The sequence below is a fragment of the Apus apus genome, chromosome 1 (assembly GCF_020740795.1).
Source record: "Apus apus isolate bApuApu2 chromosome 1, bApuApu2.pri.cur, whole genome shotgun sequence".
Lineage (NCBI taxonomy): Eukaryota > Metazoa > Chordata > Aves > Apodiformes > Apodidae > Apus > Apus apus.
Genome location: NC_067282.1, coordinates 119,440,528 through 119,461,488, shown reverse-complemented (window position 1 = coordinate 119,461,488; position 20,961 = coordinate 119,440,528). Strand labels below are relative to the sequence as shown.

General features: G+C 39.7%; 1 protein-coding gene across 3 annotated transcripts in view; it reads left to right on the top strand.

Moving 5' to 3' along the window:
• Positions 1-16,439, top strand: part of CD99 (CD99 molecule (Xg blood group)) — a 34,821-nt gene extending 18,382 nt beyond the window's left edge. For 2 of the 3 annotated variants that reach the window (XM_051633941.1, XM_051633933.1), the window contains 10 exons: positions 5,505-5,543; positions 5,878-5,928; positions 6,412-6,444; positions 7,972-8,013; positions 8,161-8,196; positions 9,677-9,748; positions 11,069-11,110; positions 11,637-11,747; positions 12,529-12,585; positions 14,562-16,439. In XM_051633941.1, coding sequence (XP_051489901.1) covers positions 5,505-5,543; positions 5,878-5,928; positions 6,412-6,444; positions 7,972-8,013; positions 8,161-8,196; positions 9,677-9,748; positions 11,069-11,110; positions 11,637-11,747; positions 12,529-12,585; positions 14,562-14,587 — 509 coding nt within the window. In that variant the 3' untranslated portion in view covers positions 14,588-16,439. The remainder of the gene's footprint in view (positions 1-5,504; positions 5,544-5,877; positions 5,929-6,411; positions 6,445-7,971; positions 8,014-8,160; positions 8,197-9,676; positions 9,749-11,068; positions 11,111-11,636; positions 11,748-12,528; positions 12,586-14,561) is intronic. The other variant, XM_051633924.1, reaches the window with a different exon arrangement.
• Positions 16,440-20,961: the final 4,522 nt, after the last annotated feature.

The following is a 20,961-nucleotide window of genomic DNA, read 5'->3' as shown; positions in this document are numbered from 1 at the left end:
CTTGCATGCATAGGAGCTAGAAATACATTCTATATTGTGCTTTATACACAATATGATATCTGCTTTATTTGCAAATATATTTCCTTAGGCTAAGAAAATGCTCATGAATTTGGTTACTCTGGCTGCTCCTTAAATCTGTAGGGATTGCAGGGTATTCTTGCTGACTTGTTCTTGGATCCTTCGACTACCTTTATTCTAGTTCTGTAGCTTTATCTCTGTTTTCTGATTGTTTGTTCCCTGGAACCAGCTGAATCCCTTGTTCTGAGCATCTACTTTCAGGCTAAGCAATTGAACTTCTAGTTCAGTTGGACCCACCCAGACTAAAAGCTGAACAAGCAGAAGTTGTGAAAGCAAGTGCTTTAAAGACATATGAAGGCTTATCACAAACAGTGGAGAAACAAGCACTCTTTGGGAAAGGAGACTGCCAGCACTATTTTTTTTAATTATTTTTTTTTAATTGTTAGGGGTTGGAAGAGACCTCTGGAGATCATAGAATAATAGAATTGTTAGGGTTGGAAAGGACCTTAAAGATCATCTAGTTCCAACCCTGCTGCCTTGGGCAGGAACACCTCCTGCTAGATCAGGTTGCTCAGAGCCCCATCCAACCTGGCCTTGAAAACTTCCAGGGATGGGGCTTCCACCACCTCTCTGGGCAAACTCTTCCAGCATCTCACCACCCTCGTGGTGAATAACTTCTTCCTAACGTCTCATCTGAATCTACCCACCACTAATTTTGATCCATTCCCCCTAGTCTTGTCACTACCCAACATCCTAAAACATTCCTCACCAGCTTTCTTGTAGGCCCCCTTAAGACACTGGAAGGCCACAATAAGATCTCCTCAGAGCTTTCTCTTTTCCAGACTGAATCACCCCAACTCTCTCAGTCTGTCTTCACAGGAGAGGTGCTCCAGCCCTGTGATCATCTTTGTGGCCCTTCTTTGGACATGTTCCAGCATGTCCATATCTTTCTTGCAATAATGGCTCCAGAACTGGATGCAGTACTCCAGATGAGGTCTCACAAGAGTGGAGTAGAGGGGAAGAATCACCTCCCTTGACCTGCTGGCCACACTTCTCTTGATGCAGCCCAGGATACAGTTGGCTTTCTGGGCTGCAAGTGTACGCTGCTGGCTCATGTTGCGTTTCTTGTCCACCAGGAACCCAAATCCTTTTCTTTAGGGCTGCTCTCAAGCCTGTATTGGTGCTTGGAATTGCCCTGACTGAGATGCAGGACCGACGAGTCCAGCCCACCTGCCACAGCAGGACCACCACAGAATCTAGGGCAGGTCACACAGAACTGCATCCAAAGTGGGTCTTGAAAGTCTCCAGAGCAGGAGACTTCACAACCTCTCTGGGCAGCCTGTTCCAGTGCTCTGTAACCCTTACAGTAAAAAAGTTTCTGCTTATCTTGAGGTGGAACTTCATCACAGTTTGGCTCTGGGTTGGCAGTCAAACCAATAACAATAATGCTCTCAATCCCCCTCCCCCAAGGCAGGGAAAGAGGGAGAAAAAAAATGAGATAGAAGCTTTCTGGGTTGAAAAGTAAAACAAATCAATTTGAATTATTAGTGATAAGGGAAAATATATATATATATATATATATATGTTTATAAGGGGATTTGCAGCACCTAATCCCCTCCTTCCTCCCCCAGCAACTCTCACAAACTCCCAGCTGAAGGGGGGAGTGTCTGGGCACACAGGTGGTGTCCTTGGATGTTGGCTGTGAGGAAAAATGAAAAAAAAAAAAAAAAAAAGAGCCAAAAAAGAGGGCGATAGAAGCGACAGTAAGCAGAAAAAGAGGGAGAAAAAGGAAACCAAAGGCTTGACTTCCATGATGTCTTAACCTATACCAAAAGCCAAATAGAGGAAATATTATGAGAAGGAAATATTCTGATTTGCTGATCCTACCTTCAGTCTAATCTGCTCCCCCATGGGAGGGGGAAACTGCAGACATGAGCCTCAGAAGTGTCCTTGGTTGTTACCAGGCCACTGGCACTGCTAAAAAAATTTCACTGAAAGAAAAAAAATAATCAGCGAAGAGAAAATCCACTTCACCCTGGCTCAAACCAGGACAAGCTTCCTGTGTTCTATTTTGCATCCATTTTCCCTTGTCATTTCACAGGGCATGACTGAAAATAGATTGGCCCTTCCTTCTTGACACCCACCCTTCAGATACCTATAGATATTAATAAGATCCCCTCTCAGTTTTCTCTAGACTAAACAGTCCCAGGTCTCTCAGTCTTTCCTCATAAGGCAGGTGTTCCAGTCCTTTAATCATCCTTGTAGCTCTCCATTGGATTCTCTCACGTAAATCCCTGTCTCCCTTGAACTGGGGAGCCCAAAACTGGACACAATAATCCAAATGTGGTGTAATGAGAACAGAGTAGAGGGGGAGGAGAACCTCCCATGATCTGCTGGACACACTCTTCATAATGCATCCCAGGATACCATTTGCCTTCTTGGCCACAAGGGCACATTGCTGCCCCATGGATAACTTGTTGTCCACCAGGACTCCAAGGTCCTTCTGCACGGGGCTGCCTTCTAGCTGGTCAGCTCCTAATTTGTACTGGTGCGTGTTGTTATTCCTCCTCAGGTGCAGGACTCTACACTCATTCTTGTTGAACCTCATTAGGTTCCTCTTTGCCCACCTCTCGAGCCTGTCCAAATCTCACTGAATGGCTGCACAGCCTTCAGGTGAATCAGCCAATCCTCCCAGTTTGGTATTATCAGCAAACTTGCTGAGGATACACTCTGTCCCCTCGTCCAGGTCACTGATGCAGATGTTGAACAGGACTTCAGAGTGCATATTATTATAATGAGTTTCATAAGGAAGGTTATGACATTTTCTGCTACCATTATTGAAATAAAGCAATGTGTTTGAAGCACCCAATGCCTTGCTGCATGCTTGGAAAGCAGAATTGTCATTGCAGAATACTGAATAATTCCAGTCAATACAGAATGATGTATTTTTTTTTCTTTCACTAACTCAACATTGTTTATTGCTCTCTCCAAGCATGTCTTATGTGAGATTGGCAGTCTTATACTGGATTATTTCTCCATGAAGATCATGTGTGAAAACAATCCCTTAAAACAGCAGTGTTACTGAATGCACACTGTTTTACACTGGTTTCCTTCTCTTGAGCGGAAAGCGCTGCAGGTGGAACCATTCAGAGTTCTTGGATTAAGTTGCATGGTGGCAGCTTGAAACTGTTCAAATAGCTTGTTTTCTGCTCCAGGTAAAACTTCAGCTGCACCAAAACATAATGTTGAATATATGACCTTGTTTTTCCCTCTGCCACTCTTTCTAAAAAGAAAAAGTGCTCTTGAAAGACAACTGAAAATTTATTAACTTAGTGATAGTTCATTAACCTCAAGTCAGATAGTGTTAACAGATGGTGGTGGTCCATCCTCTGGTTGCTTCTTTGATAGTGTTTTGAGTATCATGCATCTTCAACAGATCCTTCTGCCTACCTTCTTGGAGCTAGACTTGCCAATATTTAAGCAGGTCCTGTCTTAATCATTCTTCTGTGGAGGACTCTAGCCTGAGATGTATGGCTTGACAAAAGAAGCAAACCAGAACTCAAGTTTGAGGAAGAACTATGCACATACCTGTTTAAATTAACTCTTAAGTTTTTTTACCTTTCTTGCCTGTTAATATGGAGGTTTCTTGTTGCATTTTACACAAAGGAGTAACTTCAGAGGTAACTGAGATTTGGTCTGAGCAACTACTCATTTTACTGAGGTTTTTGTATCACAAGATGATGTAGGTTTCAGATAAGCAACCTGCAATTTTTTTTTTTTTGCATTCTGTGAAACAGTTTTCCATGAGCTAAGCATCTAAAAGAGTTTATGATCTCCACCTGAAGTGAAAAGCACCAAGTAAAATACCTTCTTGCTTTCTAAGATCTATACCTAACAACTTTATCCAGGAGATTCAAAATGCACTTTTCTTGAGCACCTCAATAAAGCCATGAATTGCCTCTGTTTCCTTGAAGGGGCCTGTCATGGACTAGGCAGTGCTACGTCTATACTTGGCTGTGAACGAGGTGGTACTCCATTCAAATGTTACAGTATGGGAATTGCTGTGCTTAGACTTCAGATTTCATTTTCTGCTGTAGCAGTTCAGTTGGCCAGAGTGAAGGCTAACTTGAAGGTTGTTTTCAGGAAACCATGAGCTTGCCATTGATTTTTTTTAGTTTCAGTTTTCATTTCTTGCTTCCAGATTAAAAAAGTAAAATTTTATCTGAGTCTCTTCTCTGGAAAAAAAAAATAAATGGCATTATTAATGCATGTAAGCAGAAGAACGTTCTGTTTGTTAGTTTGATTTCTGATGTTTGTTCTTTATTCCTCTTTTCAGACTTTGTAGTAGCCAGCTCCGATCCATCTTCTGTAGCTATATGCTTAGAGGAAAAGACAGACACATCAATGCTTTATACATGTATCTTCTGAATTGAGGTAGCTGTGGCTGGGGTTAAGTTCTGCTCTGGTTGGACTGATACTCAGTATGTAGAAAAAGTCTTCCAGCCTCTTTGGGGCTGTAGCAGAATATGTGAATGTCTTTTTCTTGAATAGCTGGTGTGTACTTCCATGCCTCTTTCTTTTTCCATGCTTCAGTGAAGGTAGGAGGAATCAGCTGTAAGAAATATTCCAAGCAGTTGTTATAGCTGTTCATTTATTCTATAAGCCTCTGCTGTTGAGATCATGCTACTATATTCATACTGTGAAACCAGTTTGTGTCATGAATATATTGAGTTAGTGTTTTTGCAGTTGTCTGGGTAAGCAGCAGTAGCTCTAGCAACTGACCTAATACAGCAAGAGAGAATGTTCTTTTTCTGAGAGCTGAAAATGAAATTTAATCTACCTGGAGTAGAGAACCCATAGTAGTGACAGCTGCATTTAGCTGTCTTTTAGGAAGTTGAGGAGACTGCTCAAGGTCATCTTTGCTAATAACCACGATACTGTTGACATTTGTTAGGGGATAAATTAAGTCCTATAAAGCCATGAAAATTAACTTATAATGCCAAGGTATTAAATCCATTAGCCAATCATAAAACTTTCATACCAGCCTTTGTGCTCCAAGGTTCTTCTTCAGTCTGAGTCCTGTAAATTCTTGTGAAGTGGACCTTTGCTCCTGCTCATTTTGTGGTTCAGTGCAAAGAAAGCTGGGAAAGAATATGCTGTGGGTTGCACTGAGAAAGTATGCAATAGCAGTGGCAAGAATAAAGGATTAAGTGCATTATAATGAATGTAGAAATATATGTACCCACCCTCTGGATCCTTTCTATAGAGAGATTCTTTAGTGCTGTCCCTTTTTTTCCTGAAGGCATGTGTGGACGGTGGTCTGAAGAAACAGAAAAGAGTATCTGACTCAAAGTACTCTTCTGGTCTGACACAGGAAGCAGAAAACATACCTCAGGATAGATCAAAGACATATTTATGACTGTAATAAGTGTTGTTTTTTGAGTAAGAAAAAGCAGTGTTCTTACTGTTGCTTTAATCTTCTATAGGTGATTTTTCTGACTTCAACTTAGAAGATGCATTGGGAGGTAGGTGGAGGAAATAATTGCTGCTCTTTTGACTTGTTTGTTACTGAGTATCACTGCATGACCAAGCATGACACCTTCCCCACATATGGTTTGTTTAAACCTCAGTGGAACAATTCAGCTATGGGTATGTCAAGATATCGACCTCATAGAACTGAAATTTGTCTTTGAGCACACTCGGATTCTTCTTAAGGGGAATATGTCTTGCTGTATAAACTTGATCTTGTGCTTTTCATTGTATAGACATAGGCTTCCATTTGTCTGTTGTGTATCTTCTGAATGGCATATTAAATAGTATTTAAACTTTTCTCTTTTTTTTTTTAACCATTCCTGACAGAAGCTACAAAGAAGCCTCTTCCATCTAAGAAGCCACCACCATCAGATGACGGTGAGGTTTAATTGGCTTGTAATGCCTTTTACTGTGAAGTCCAGTGTAATTGCACATACTTACTTGAGAGCCTGATATTTTCAATTTAATGGCACACAGAGTTGTGATATTTCTACAGAAGAAAGCAGCTCCCAAATAGCAAAAGGATTTCTGCATTTTGGAGTCTTCTGCTAATGTTTTGACAAATTTACTTTGTGATTTCACAAGCTTAAAGACACTGTCAGAATCCCTTCTTTTGGCTTTCAACCTGCATTTTTTGAGCTTGCTCACCTTCAGCTGGCCCTTGGCATGCTCCATGATTGCCAAAAGCAGCACGGAAGATAATGTCTGGTAACTCTGTGGTGCTCTTCTGTGGGCCAGTGTCAAATCAGCATGCCATTATATTTTTTATTGTAACATTGTAAGATGCATTTTGTGTAAAAAACAGGATAAAATTAGTTCAATTTTTGCATTACATTTAAAACTTCCCTTCTTACTTTGTAGATGAGTTCAACTTGGAAGATGCTCTTCATCCTGGTAAGCATATTTTCCTAGATAAAGCTCAGTGGTACTCGGTGCAATGTCTATCCATCCTTTAATACCCAAATGAAATAAGGGCATTGAATTGATTAAGGTAATAGACTGCAGATAAAAATAATTTAATTCTAGTTATGTTTATTTACCTTAATTTTGAAGGATCTGGATCACAAAACCTGTTTGTATTTCACTCATTTCTTAGCCAAGTCCTACTTGTTTCATTGCTGTGTCTTCACTAGGTGGCACTAATTCTATGAACTGTTACTGACAGAAGTAGTTTTTACATCTGAAGTACTCTTTCATTCCAGAGATTCATTTTAGTAGTACAAGGAACCATTAATCTTTTTGAAATAATATGAGGGAAGGTACTCTTGCTAACGTGCTTCAGCTCTCCAGCATGGGCAGCAGTAAAAATTGCAGTCTTGTTTTCACTCAGCCAGTAAAAGGTGCATCCAGTTAGGCAGATAATGCACAGCAGCTGTTGGAGTACCATCACTAGACATGTTGCAGTATAGATGGCTTTCCTGATGCAGAAAGTACAGTTGTAGGGCAGCAGCAGTGTTGGCTGTTCTGTTAGATTTAGTCCTGTAGAGCTTTTGTAGAGTCATGGTACAGTTTATCATAGAAAGCTTGGTCTCTCCTAATGCAGTCTGTTTCCAACTGCTGCCATTTCTGAAATCAGAGTTGGCTAATTGAATTCAGCTGGCTGAATTAGTCAGATAATTCAGGTAAGTGAAGAGGGAGGGTCCTTTACAGGATGGCAGGGGGCTTAGAACTGTGCTTTGGAGGTGTCTGGTTCTTTGCTTGCAATATGCAGAGAGCCTAAGGAAGGCTGATCTGACTTGTGTTCAAGAGCAGAGAGGAGGCCAGGCCATGCAATGTCAAGGAGAAGCAGCATAGAGAAGAAATGGGCTGCTGGATTGGTTCAGTTGTTGGTGAAACCACAGTTTTAGAAAACCACTGCTGGTGTGTTAATTTGATACGTGTAGCAAAAGACTGTGACCAAAAAGTACAGAGATAATTACTAAGATCTCTTGTTCTCATGTTTTGTGGCAAGCTAAATTAATTTTATCATGGGGACCATATTTCTAGTTCTGTTGTGTGTATCTTGGGGTTTTTTGCTGTTTTGTTTTGTGTTCTTTTAAGTGAGGTACCAACCTTGATTATTGGTTAAAAGCTGGTAGTTTTAGAAGAGGAAACAGCCAGGTAATGTGTACCGGCTAGAAAAATTTAAAGAAGTTCAGTGTTTGAAATCAGATGAGCAAAATAAAATGCTGCATAACACAGTTCTTCTATATGCCTTCTAACTGAAGGATCTGCAAGGGTCTGACATACAGGCTAATGTAGCAGAAACATTGTTAATTGCATTGAAGTACACTGTTTAACCTAAAATAACCAAACAAATACAGTAGTAGCTAAAGAAAGGAAAGTGACATGGGGAAGATGGTATTTCATGGTCACTGTGTGCTCTGCTTTTGGTCTCTTCACACTACTAACTTTGACCACTTTATTCTTATTTGTCTACAGATGACCCTAAGCCAGGTTCACCTACAAAACCCAAAGTTCCTGGTAAGACTGATCTAACAGGAAGTTCTGAACAGTAAAAGAAGTATTTGTTAATCTTTCTGAATCCCATTAAAAGTTACTGAATTTTAGTCTGCTTTTGATCTCTTCATCTTTTTTTTTTTTTTCTTATTTATCTCTCTTTGTGTATAGATAACCCCAAGCCAGATTTGCCCGTTAAAGACACTGGTAAGACTTTTCATATGAAGTCCTGAATCATTACATGGTTTTACTGTCTCACTTAAACTTACAATAATTACACCTGGTTAATAGGCTACTATGTATGTCAGATGTTGCACTGAATAAACACTGAGGATTGAGAAAAAATTCTTGCAAGTAAGCTTTGCAGCAGTCTTGAAATTCCATTAAAAAAACCTGTTGGGCCACTTTCACTTAAAAGCATGATTGTGTGGGGAGGAGGGTGGATGGGACAGTGGGTGTGCTTGGGACAGTGCTGTTCTTGGCTGCTATGATGGAGCACCTGTGTATTGGATTGAGTCCTCTCATCTTTACAAACTGAATCCCTGCTAGTCCTGCTAAGAATCAGTAGGAACTGCCTGTGAACTGTATTCTTAAAGCATGTAAAGGTAAAGATCAAAGTTAAAGGGCTGTGTTGTGTTTTGTTTGGTTGGGTTTTTTTTAGTTTTTCTTTTAAAGGCCCCAGTTAAGAAATTAAATTCTTTTGTGTTTGAAAGTTAGGCTTAAAATACATGTTCTTCCCTGCCTGTTGGGCTTTAGGGGTCTTCTCTCTCTGCCTAACTCAGAACAAAACAGTTTCAGAAGGTTGCAGCTGTGATAATGTCATTTTCCAGAAATATGGTGGTAGAGTCCTTACCTGAAACACAAGTTCTGGTTCTTGTTCCTTCTGCCTGATTTGCAGCAAATATTTAAATTCAGGCCTTGCATTCCTCAGTACAGCGCTTTTGCCACCCAACTTAAACATCCCCTGATGCAATGCTTTTAGTTTTGCTGCTTGAAACAGATTGGCTTTGTGTAAACTGAAGATTTGTTTGGCAGCAGAGGGAAGAAAGAGAACTCTGGCCCCATGAGGTAGGGTCCAGTGGAAATGGAGAGGGACTGGTTCAATATCCTGAAGTAAATCAGAGAAGGAAATTCCATTTGGATCTTCCCACTGTCAGGCAAATACTGCAGCCATTGTGCTGTGGTATGTTGAACTCTCTCCCTCCAGCTACTGTGTTGTACAGGTTCAAAAGGTTGGTTGTGACTTAGAAACCCATTTCTTAAGAAATATTTGCAGCTTCAGCCTTGAAAAGAAACAGGCTTTTCCTGCCCAAGTCCTTTCTCTGCTTTAAGAGGATAGTGAGAGTTGGGCTGTTGCACTTAAGTAGCTTACATGGGTTCTTGCTTCCTTAGGCTGTAACTTGTGCAGTACTATCTGCCCTTGGACACTGGCTTCTCTCAATTGTTCAGGAAGTCCAGAGGTAGCAGTGCTGCGATCTAACTGTGTGGTGCTGAGCTGAAGGGACTTGAGGTAGGGAGGGCTTTTAAAACATGAACATATTTTGACTATGACGCGGAGCCTAAAGCCACCACCAACTCAGCTGAACCGTCTAGATAAGACTTCCATATCGTTAGGTGCCTTGAGTTGTCTTTTCACTGAACTTAGGACATGTAAGACAGTACTCAGTTTAATATTTTTTTTTTATAGGCAACTTGGATGATTCAGATCTATACGATGGCAGTTCACGAAAAGGAGGTGCCGATGGTAGTGGCAGCAATGGTAAGACAGTAGGTTGTGCTTCATATTGATCCTATGGGTTACCTGAGCTTTTGATAAAAGCTTGCTCGCAAGCTGGTTAACATAATCCAACTTGTGACACCTTTGATTCTGGTATCTGAAACCGAAGATCGTATCTTCCAGTTCAAAAGCAATGTGTTCTGTCTCTGCCAAAAACTTCTGATAATTAAGAAGTAAAACTGGTCTAGGAAACTTCAAAGATTTTAACTTTATGCTAAGAAAGATAAGGTTTAAAACTGAGAAACTGATGTGGTACTTATTTTTCAAAATTCACTACTAGTATAGTTCTTAAAGCCACCCAGGTGTTGCTTTCAGATCTTCTGTGACATACTGTCAGTTTCTCTTAGTTCTTGTTGTTAGGAAGGCCAGGGGTGTGCTAGAAGAGAGCTCACCTTGAGTTCTCAAAGATTTCATCAGTGCCATAGGATGAATTGATCCTTAGACTTCCAAGTGATGCAGGTTGTATCCACTCTGAGCAGTATAAGAAACAAATCTGTTTTGAGTACTCTGCCATGTCTAATTGTTATGATGCAGCTCAGTACAGAGGTGGTCAGTGGGACTAAGGTACAGTAATGGCCATCTTTAGGATGAGGTAGGTTGTCCCTGCGTGCATTACTGCAATTTCACTGTTTCCAGGTCAGAGTTAGGTTAAGTATCTTGATGTGATGTTGAGATACGCAGCTGGTTACTGGCTTCTTCAGAGAGTTATCCCAGACAGAGATTACTGATGCTAAATTTTTGGGAAGCTTTCACCTTCCAGGATTCCTTTGGGGCAGTAACTTGAAAATTAGCAGGGTCAAGAAGCATCTGTTGAGACGCGTGTGATGTTTTCATCTGCACAGGTTCCTGCTTCAGTGATGCAGGTTGCATAGTACCAAATAAGGACAGTATTTACAGAACTTCCATCCTGTTTGCTAAGAGAATTGCAAAAATATTTAGTAAATGAGGCTGGGATTTTACTAAAAGAGAGTAGGTTTCATAGAAGTACAGTTGAATGCTACCCTGAAATTACATGCTTTTCGTCTCCCTTGCGTATTCTGTGGTGGTGGGCAAGTTGATTAGACCACGTTTCACAGGAGTGCTGCACTCCTTTTGTAAAACTGCTGAGCACTCAAGGCTGAAGTTGGCATCTCCATGAGCTGTGCTTTGAAAACAGAAAGTTGGAGTGCCAGAGAGCTTGGCACTATGTGGATATAATAGATGGCTTGTAAGTCTGCATGATTACTTGACAAACAGTTTGTTAATTATGCCATGACTGTTCTTTAGACAGGTAAAATATTAAACTTTCGTTCATTTTTACAGAACGAAAGGGCTCAAGTCCAGATAATGTTGAGGTCGCTGACTGTAAGTACATAAATTTGGTGTCTGCATGTCCAAAGCTTGTTTTCTGGGTTTTTCTGTATTGCTAATATTCTGCTAGAATGGTCAGTGCTGGTAGTGGATTGAGCTTAAAAACTTCTGTGGAATCTAGAATTCTTACTTTGAAGCTCTGCTTTCATAATTCTTTAAAATCTCTGTATTGCAAATGATTCAAAAGTGTTAAAGTCTCAGAGATGCTGGTGCAGTGATTGTGTGTATGTAACTTAGATTTGGCTTTGCGAGGGTAGCTTTTTTATTAGTGGAACTTACAACAGACATGTTTAAGTTGTTTAACAATAGGTGTTGCTAAGAAAGCAATTATTATAAAATTAGAAGATTCACTTTTCATTATTCACAAAGGCAGAAAGACTTCATTACTAAAGTTTCATGTGATAATTCCAGTTTATTGTTCTTTAGAAGTGTTCACAGGGTTTCCCTTTGAGACAACAGAAGTTTGACATTGCTTTTGATTCTGAAAAATGTGTACAAACTTCTTTTTTTTTTTTTTCAGCTTCTCAGGGAGCAATAGCTGGAATTGTAAGTGCTGTCGCGGCTACTGTAATTGGAGCAGTATCTAGTTTCATTGCTTACCAGAAGAAGAAACTCTGTTTCAAACAAAGCGGTAAGAATTAGAAATCCGTTTTATTTTCTACTGTCTAAAGACACTCTTTTTTGTATTTATATGGGGTTAGAAATAGACTTTATGCATAAGGCAGTTTTAATAGCAGAGTGAATTTGTGTTCTCAGGGAGTAACCTCTCTTACTAGTCAGCTAAGTGTGTCTGAAGAGTGCCTTGCTCAAAATCTAGACCTTCAGAAGCAGACAGACCTAAGACTTGGCACTTCTTAAAATAAGAGCTCTTCCTGCTAAAGAGTAAGCAAGAAAGACTGCAAGAAAACATTTCTGCAAGGAAAACTGAGTGGAGGTTGGGGATTAGACAATGTTTCCGTGCTGGAAAACACTTCGTCATTTCCAGTTTTCTAAATCTTGCCGTTGTGTCTTCAAAAGATGCTTGCCTACATAATATGTTTCTGATGACCACTCAGATGTTCATCCCCAAATTATTCTTTCTTCTGCAGCCATCTCTTGCTTGCTCTCTACTTCCTTTCCACCTAAATAAGATACATCTTGATTCAGAGAACTTGGGGTGTACTAAGGGTGAAATACTGGTTGGTGAAGGGAGATGATAGAGCAGTAATCCAGCCAGGCACTGCTGTTTTGTAATTTGGGAAGTCTGGAAACTGAGTGACATACTTTATGCAAGTTAAAATTAACATGCAGGCAACACAACACTCAACTACAATCAGTAGCCCAATTTCTTCAGTGCTGTTTTTTCTCTCAAATTCTCTGTTAATAACTTTGAAGATAGGAGAATTGGAATGCTAAACATATTTATTTCCCAGCAGATGAGGAGAATGTGAATATGGACAGCCATCGGGGAGCACAGTCTGAGCCACCTGGTAAGAGAAGAATCTAGATGGAAGATGAACTTTTTGCTGGGGATGCTATTAAATGCACTTTATTGACATCTAACATAGTAGAGAAAATTACTTGCACTGTCTTGTTTTGTTTCAAGAAAATGTTTGTAACTAACATGACAAGTTACTAAGAACTGAATCAATGGCGAATAATATAGCCACTCTTCTCTATTTTTTTGTTCTTTGAACAAACTGATTTATTGCTTTGGGGGGTCCTTGAAGCGTAGGAGCTTGGAGAAAGTAAATAACTGAATTTTCTCTGCAAAAGTATTTTTAAAGACAGTTACAAACCACAAGCCTGCTCCGTTAGTGTGATACGTAACAGCAGTTAGCTGACAGGTGTTTTATTGGTGTATATTGTGTCTGATTTGAATCAGATACAATACAGATATTTGATTGTAAACACATACAGAACTCTGCAAGAATATTAAAAATGTTAATAGTGTTTGGGCAGAGATGAAACTACACTGGAGGCAAGGAAGACTAAACTTACTAGCATGTTGTTTTAACTAAAGCGTTCTCTGTTGTGAGCAGAGAATGATTCTTGTATGAAAGAATCATCAAATAACAAGTGTTTCTACAGTGGCAAAAGCTGCAAAAGGATCTCTTTGAAAGCAACAAAAACCCTAACAACCTCACCCTTCCAGGTATGGTTGTCTACGGTATTTGGCTAATGGAACAGGTGATTATTTCCAGGAAAGGCATAGATAGATCTGGAGGAAACCACATAGGTGAAAACCTGGCCTTTTAGCCCTTGTAACTAGCCAACAAAGGAAGAAGCAGTACACCCTCCTGCTGAAGTTTGTTGAGTGTCTGAAACACTGAATAATAAAATCTCAAAGCAGTATAAATTTGCAATATATTCTTCTGTGAGTTTAGTCTAAAACCTGCAGCACTAGTTCTGTGTTTTTAAAAATAATTTAATTTAAAAATGTATCGTTTCTTTCAAGTGTTTATCAGTTTGCTAAAAACTTCCATCTGACTCATAATTTTCTTGATAAAGATGTTTCCTTTAAACTGTTAAATATATAAAATTCTCAAAGATTTTCTTGTGACTGGCTATTGAAATCAGGACTGGAGATAGGCAGGTATCCTCAGTTCAGTTACATATTAGTGAAGCAAGCAGTATTGTTCAAAGACCTCTCCCAGAGATAATTAACATATAAGTGGAATCAAGATATGCTAAAAATTTGGCCAAGATTCAGGTGTGAAATGCATCAGGTGATGCATACTTTATTTTTAACTGATAAAGTCAAACCTGGGATGTTATTGTAAATGCTTACTTTTGCCTCCATATTGATGCTGTGTTATATCCCAGATATCATACCTCTGTTGCATTTTGCAGGCAAGCATGAGCATGTCTTGAGCCAAGAAGCTGTGCAACCATGATCAACATGGTGCTGCTACTCATGATCTAAGTTCTGGGAGTCAGCAGACATTAGCTTTGCTTTTGGTAATACAGTGTTGATGTAGCTACATGGCTTCTAGTTAGAAGCAGTCTTGCATTAAATCAGGTCAGATGGCAGGGCAGAACAGGTTCATGTTTTTAAAAAGTTATGTAGGCTTATTTTTTATTTCCTGGAATGCAGATAACCTAGGCTGGCACTTTCTTTCAATAAAGCACTTTTCCCACCAGCTACACAGGCCCGTATTCCATTCTGGTTTTCCATCTGCAAATCTGTAAGTCTGGAACTATGTGTTGGATTGTACTGCAAGTGCAGATGGCTACACGGATGTAGTAGGATGTGGTTATCTGGGTGAGAAATCTAGGATGTAATATCCCTTGGTATGCAGGGTGCTGTCAACACAGAATCAAGCCTCTGCTTACCTGGATTCATCCCAGTTTCAAAGGCCGACTGAAGAAGTCTGTTGTCCACATATACTGTTACATAGTAATGTGCAACTTGCAGTGTATACTAACTTAGTGTACTAATCTGGTGTTGTTTCTCACTTTTTAGTTCAGCGCACACTTCTGGAGAACTAAATTAAAGAAAACATGATGAAGAACAGACTATTGAAACTGGATAGAGCGCCTGCATTCTGCCTGGAAAAAAAAAAACAACATAAAAGGAAACAACAAAAGCATTAAAAAAAAAAGAGGAGTCTTAAGTTACATGAGAAAACAGTTCTTGTTTGAAACACTTCTGGGGGTGTGACGTAGAACTGAGTACTTCTGTATGGTTAGTCCTGTGAAGCATTGTTGCACACCAGTATATGGCCTTAATGACAGGAGTGTAGAAGTATGTTGTGCCTTTACATTCTTTTCTGTACTCCTTTGACAAATGGGTGTGTCTCGAGTGCATTCAGTATGTTTAACTTTTCCTTACCTCTCTAAAAAAAATAAGCAATTAATGTTTTGTCACACCATTGCTTTCAGGCAGTGCAAACATTTTTTTAATATCCTGTATGCAGTGAGTGTACCAGCCAAACAACTTGGTATATGCTGTGGGCACCTGAAAGCAAGTGGCTCACAGCGTGTGGGTAATGGATCTGGGTGTGGGTGCTGTTCCTACAATCTGTGTAGCCTCCTGGGTCACCCACCAGGGAAGAGATGCTTGTTTTGAGCATCCAAGAGACAAAAAAATCAGTTTTGTTACTGTGTTTTTTTTCATTGCATCTGTCTGGTACAGATTCAGAACACCCAAGCTAGTGCACACAGACCCTTCATCCTTTCTGGCTCTTCCTGCTTAGCAAGCATTGAGCTGGTCAGATGTGGAAAAGTTGGATTTGCAAATTGGAACCATAATCGGATTTTGTACATCTGGGGAGACTGTTGTTTGGCAGTTGTCTGAACAGATGTGGGTGAAGCACTGGGGAGTGGGGATTAACATCTTCAGGCTTCCATAACCAAAAACTTATTATAATGTCTTACTTTAAATTCAGAAGGCTAATAATATGCACTTAAAGACAGAAGCAGTGCTACAGTTCAAAAATACATAATAGCACCAGAACAATCCAGCTGACCAGAACAGCCCAGCTTCATTCCATAAGCATCCATTGAACAGTATAAACAGCATATGTATGAAGAATGCTTTTGGACTTGTGAAGGATTGCCATTGGGATGAGGACCTATGATTGCATCCTCAACAGAAAGCACTTACGAGCTTTGCTGTGGCTCTTGAAAGCCACAGGAGGGTTTCAAGGATCTGTAGAAACGTGGAAAACTATGCAACTCATAACAATTAAAGGACTAAGTCTGAAATAGTAACTAGTTCTTTCTGGAAGGAATAGTCTGACCAGTTCTGCTGGCTTTCATTCTAATTGTTTCAAATTTTCATGCAGTTTTATAATGTGCCTTCCTAATGTGCTTCAGCAGCCTGGCAAGCTCAACAGAAAGATGATATTTCATTAAACATCTGAAAAGTCATTATGAATTTGGATATTAAACATGTAAATATATCTGTGCATTCAGATATGAATGTATGCCAAGGATAATTCATTTAAGAATTTATTGTACATGTTTCTTAGCTTGTTATGGAATGAATTTGTAAACCTCTTTTTGCCCCACTTCTGCTTTTAGTATGGAAGTGCTAAAACCTTTGTGTGTTTGAGGGTGGAAAATTGATTTTTATATAAACTTTTGACCTATGTATAGACAAAAAAAATGAAATGTACTGCTTACCTGCATGAATAAACAGGTATCTCATAACAATGCCAAGTGTAGCGAAAACAGAAATAAACCAGTGTTTGTTACAGATAGAATGGCAGAGGAAGTTCAAATGAGCTTTGAGCAAACCGGGTTCTTGACTTCAGCTTTTGCAAACCTAAAAATTACTTACTAAAATCTCCTATCAACATTGTGATTTTTCTAAAAATAAAATTTAAAAAAAAAGAAATTGTTTATCTATTTTTCTTCTTAGTAGCTCTAGAAGCACAAAAATTTTAGTGCTATACCAGAGAACCAGTCTTCAAGGTGAGTCTCTTCTTACTCAATCAGCAATTCAGATTTATTTCTTACAGACCTTATAAATAATTTAGAAAGAAGTTGGTTAGTAGCAATAAAGCTGTGAGCTGCTTTCACAAGTTTCTTACTGGTGTGTAGGGCAGAGAAGACATCTATCTCTATGAAGGACAGGCATGGATTTTAAAGAAGAGCATCTGGAGTTGGTAACACAGAACCTACTGAAAATATGCACAGCAATAGAAGGCCTAGTATGGGCAAACTTTATAGTGTTTGTGTTGAGAAAGAATAAAGACTGGCTGCTGCCACCTAGGAAAAAAAGGTTAAGAGAAGGCTTGAAATTTCAGGCTGTTCTTTTGTAGTAAGCAAGAAATAGCCAATTTATGGGTTTCTCTTGCTTCTCTGTGGATAAAATGTAGCAGTTTGCTTATTTTTCACTTATCAGGGTCTTAATTACTAAGTTGCTACTTGCCTCTCTACCACTGGGACTTTGATCTTATAGAATCATTAAGGTTGGAAGAGACCTTCAAGATCGTAGACTCCAACCATAATCAAACTACCACAACCACTGAACTATATCCTGAAATGCCACATCTAAACGCTTCTTGAAGACTTTGAGGATGGCAACTCCACCTCCCTCAGCAGCCCATGCCAATGTCTCACCACTTTTTCAGTAATGAAATTTTTCTTAATATCCAACTTAAACCTCCCCTGGCACAACTTAAACTCCTTTCCTCTAGTCTTATCGCTAGTTACTTGGAAGAAGAGACCAACACCAGCCTCTCTACAGCCTCCCTTCAGGTACTTGTTGAGAGCAATAAGATCTCCCCTGAGCCTTTTCTTCAGACTAAACAATTGCAGTTCCCTCAGCCTCTCCTCATATGACATGCCCTCCAAACCCTTCACCAGTTTTCTTGCTCTTCTCTGGGCTTGTGCCTTCCTCGCTCAGCCGCTCTTGCATTGAGTAAATATACCGATTCATTAGTTTTTAGATTCATTAGGTCGAGAAACATGATCAGGTTACAATTATCGTCCTACATAAGTGTTTTTATGGTTATCTCCCACTGATCAGCTTCTGCGCATCATAGTCTGTGGGCTGGTCAGTGACTTTCAGGTCCCAATTTGGGAATTAACATTCTAATTTCCAGACAGGTTTTGGTGAGACTGTGCAGTAAACTGAAAAATAACTGTCCTTTCCAGGCCCTAACTGGGAAGTTCACTCCTGGTGAGATAACTTAGTTTAATGGAAAGCAAAGAAGAGCTTTATCCTGTACCTGTGGCACACCCTCATCACTTCTCTTTTTTTTTTTTTTCTCTTACCTGCTTCCTTTAAGGAAGACAAGTTACCTTCAGTAATAGGAGGATGAAAGCAAAGCAGGATCTTCTTATAGAATATCGTGTCACTTTAGCTTCTTCAAGGAAGCTGAGGTGGCAGTTTCATTAATCCTGTCAGTGAAAATGACTGCTTCAAAAATGTTTTGATCACTTTCAAATGTGATGTCCATTTCAGATGCTTATCTAAACTTATCCAAGTGAATTCAGTGGACTATGGAAATAAAAGCAGGTATTTCTTGAGCATAAAATTAGGCAGCTCCTTACTGTAGCTCCTATTCATGCTCATTTCAATATCTGTGCCAAATTTTGAATGCTAAGGAAAACTCTTGGTAGTGCACTCAGTGTTCAGTGTACCTTGGGCTGAATTTTTATTCCAATTGTGCATTTTGGTATTTGCCTTGCTATTTATCTTAGACCACTATTTAAACTACTATTCCCTGTGTTTTTCTCTTGACAAGATGATGAAACAAATCTCAACTGAAGATACTAAATTTTTTCTGCTCTTTTACACACATATAAAAGGCATATTCGAAACAAAGTTAAGAGATTTTTAGGAATAAGCAAAGGACTTGAATGGAGCAAAACCACATATTTTTTTTTAAACCCCTACATATAAAGTACTTTAAGAACTACAGGGATAAAATACTAAAATGCATGTTCCTCCATCTGGTTGTGATCAATCAGTGACATTTAAACTACCGTGTAGTAATTGTCTTCTTCCATTGCCAAGAAATTGTATCAATGATTCACTTGTGTATGTGACTTGTATTTAATATCTAATATTACCAGATGTTTCAATATTTTGATTAAAATACTTCCAGTTTCATGACAAAAGGTGAATACTGTATGGTATTAGTGGGTTATCCTAGTAGAGTATAATTTAGTTCTTTCTTCTCCCCTAGACTCATGCAGTAGGTCACCCGCACCAAAGATTGCAATGTCTAAGCTCTGCCCATAGGAAGGATGGGCTGCAACTGTGATGAGCTGTGACCATCCTCCTCTTTTAGCTTGCATCTAAAAGCAATCTGATGGGCTAAAAGTATATGGTGTAGAGAACAGACAGACACACTGGCTCCATTTCTCTACCCACTTGCTATTTCTTAAATATAGGGTTTTTTTCTTGAAAAAAGAAGTAAAAAAATTAGGCAAGTTATCCACCTTGTCAGGTGAATATTTGGTAGAATTTTGAAAAATATTAATAATGGAATTCTCGAAGTAATAAAACTGCAATTTATGGTAAAGTGTAAGGCCTTGTATTTGGTTCTAATATATAATATTTTTTCTTCGATATCTTGGGCAATCACTTGAAAGTCTTCAACAGAGGGAACTGAATTTAGGAAGTTCCTGCAATGTCCCAAGGACAGAAGTGGGATAAGTATTCCAGGCATCATTACTCCTGTGCTAGGTCCAATCCTTCAGTTTGACCTCCCTGTGTCTTCTTACTGTTTTTATTTAGCTAGACAGAGCCAGTAGCTGGCTTCAGAGGAACTAGACAAAGGGACAAACTGTCTTCAAACTTAATTTAAGAATCTTCAGTATCCCAATGAACTAGTATAATCAGGTAGGTAAAATAAATATTTTGGGAAGACTTCACTTACAAGAACAACTTCAACAACAAGAACAACTGTTTTGAAGTAAAGCAAAAGAATGTTTGTGAGCTGTTTGGATTTCATGGTTCTAGTACATAGCCTTGCTAACTTTCTTGTTCCCTTGAGGCAAATTAATCACCGATATGATGATTAGCACCTGGGTGCCTGCTTTCGTCATTCTAGAAAAAAACAGTAGATTTACAAGATTGCTTGTGTCATGATGTATTTCTTGCTTTCACAGGCTGACAAAGTTGCCTCTAAAACCTGAATGTCCTTAACTCTTCCGAGACTGAGCAGTTGGCCGTGACAAGGAGACTGATGATACATAAATTGAGCTTTAGAGCTTCTACTACTAGATAAAAATAGTTAAGCTGTGTTATACAGCAAACCAGGCCACTAGAAACCATTCTACTGGTTCAAATTTGGAACTGGGGATGGGGGGGGTGGGAAGCTGACCTGCTTGAACATCAAACTTCTTGATGATCCAATATCAACAGGTTTTATCAGTCCAGTTTATATTGTTACATCAGCTTGCTTCTAGTTAGCATAAAACAGGAATTCAGTGCACACACTGTATCCTATGTTCCAGGTAACTCAACAGAAAAGTATTTGGAGCCAGCCTGTGCCCCATATTAGACTGGATCACCCAGCAACAGCACAAGCCTATGGATGGGCCCCTGATGGCAGCAGAGTATTTGCTGTCCTAGCCAAAACAGTGCTGACAAGAGCTCCTGCAGGTCACCCCCCAGCCAAAGGCAGCTCCTTGCTGGTGCCAGGCAGCAGTGTGACAGCAGCAGTCTGGTTCAACAGGCGAGAGAGGCTACAGCAAAACTGGATATAAACCACATCAGTTGTTTTAAGGTATGTCTATGGATGGATGGATGCATGATTTTTGTTCATTTTCCAAAGATTTGTGTTCTCACACTTGGCACTACCTGAAATCTCTCTCCATGCAGGATATGCATGGATATTTATATTTTAAAACATACCTAGATGAGTGGAAAAAAGCATGACAGACAATGTTTACCTTGTGAAGATAAGCATCTTCTGGGGAGCTGAGCAAGCTTCAGTTCAGTAGTCAGACATCAGATTTTATGTTTATATAATTAGGGGGGGTTTTGCCAAATCTCCCGAGACTCTGCAAAGCAGATTCTTGGCCTCCACTTCTTTCGCTCGGTGGCTTGAGTTAGCAGCTAGGACTCTGTCAGGATTGCCTTTACTAGCAGTTACTGCTCAGCCAAAAACTGAGCAGGGAAGCAGTGCTTTGAGGACAGAAAAATACCTGAGAGATTTTTTCCAAGTGCCTGTCAGAGCAGGCAGGTCTCCTCTCACAAGCCCTTGAGCTTCCACAGCACCACGCCCTGCTTTGAAGGTGAGGATGTCAAACAGGTTAGCTTTCCCTCAGGGAGGAAGGCGGGTTTGGGCTCACTGGCTCCATTTTCATTGGGTGCTGCCGCCAGTTCCCCGGATCTCCAAGCTCCCTGCCTGGGTGATAAATAGATTTCTTAGAGGGTGGGTGGCACCTAGGGTGCT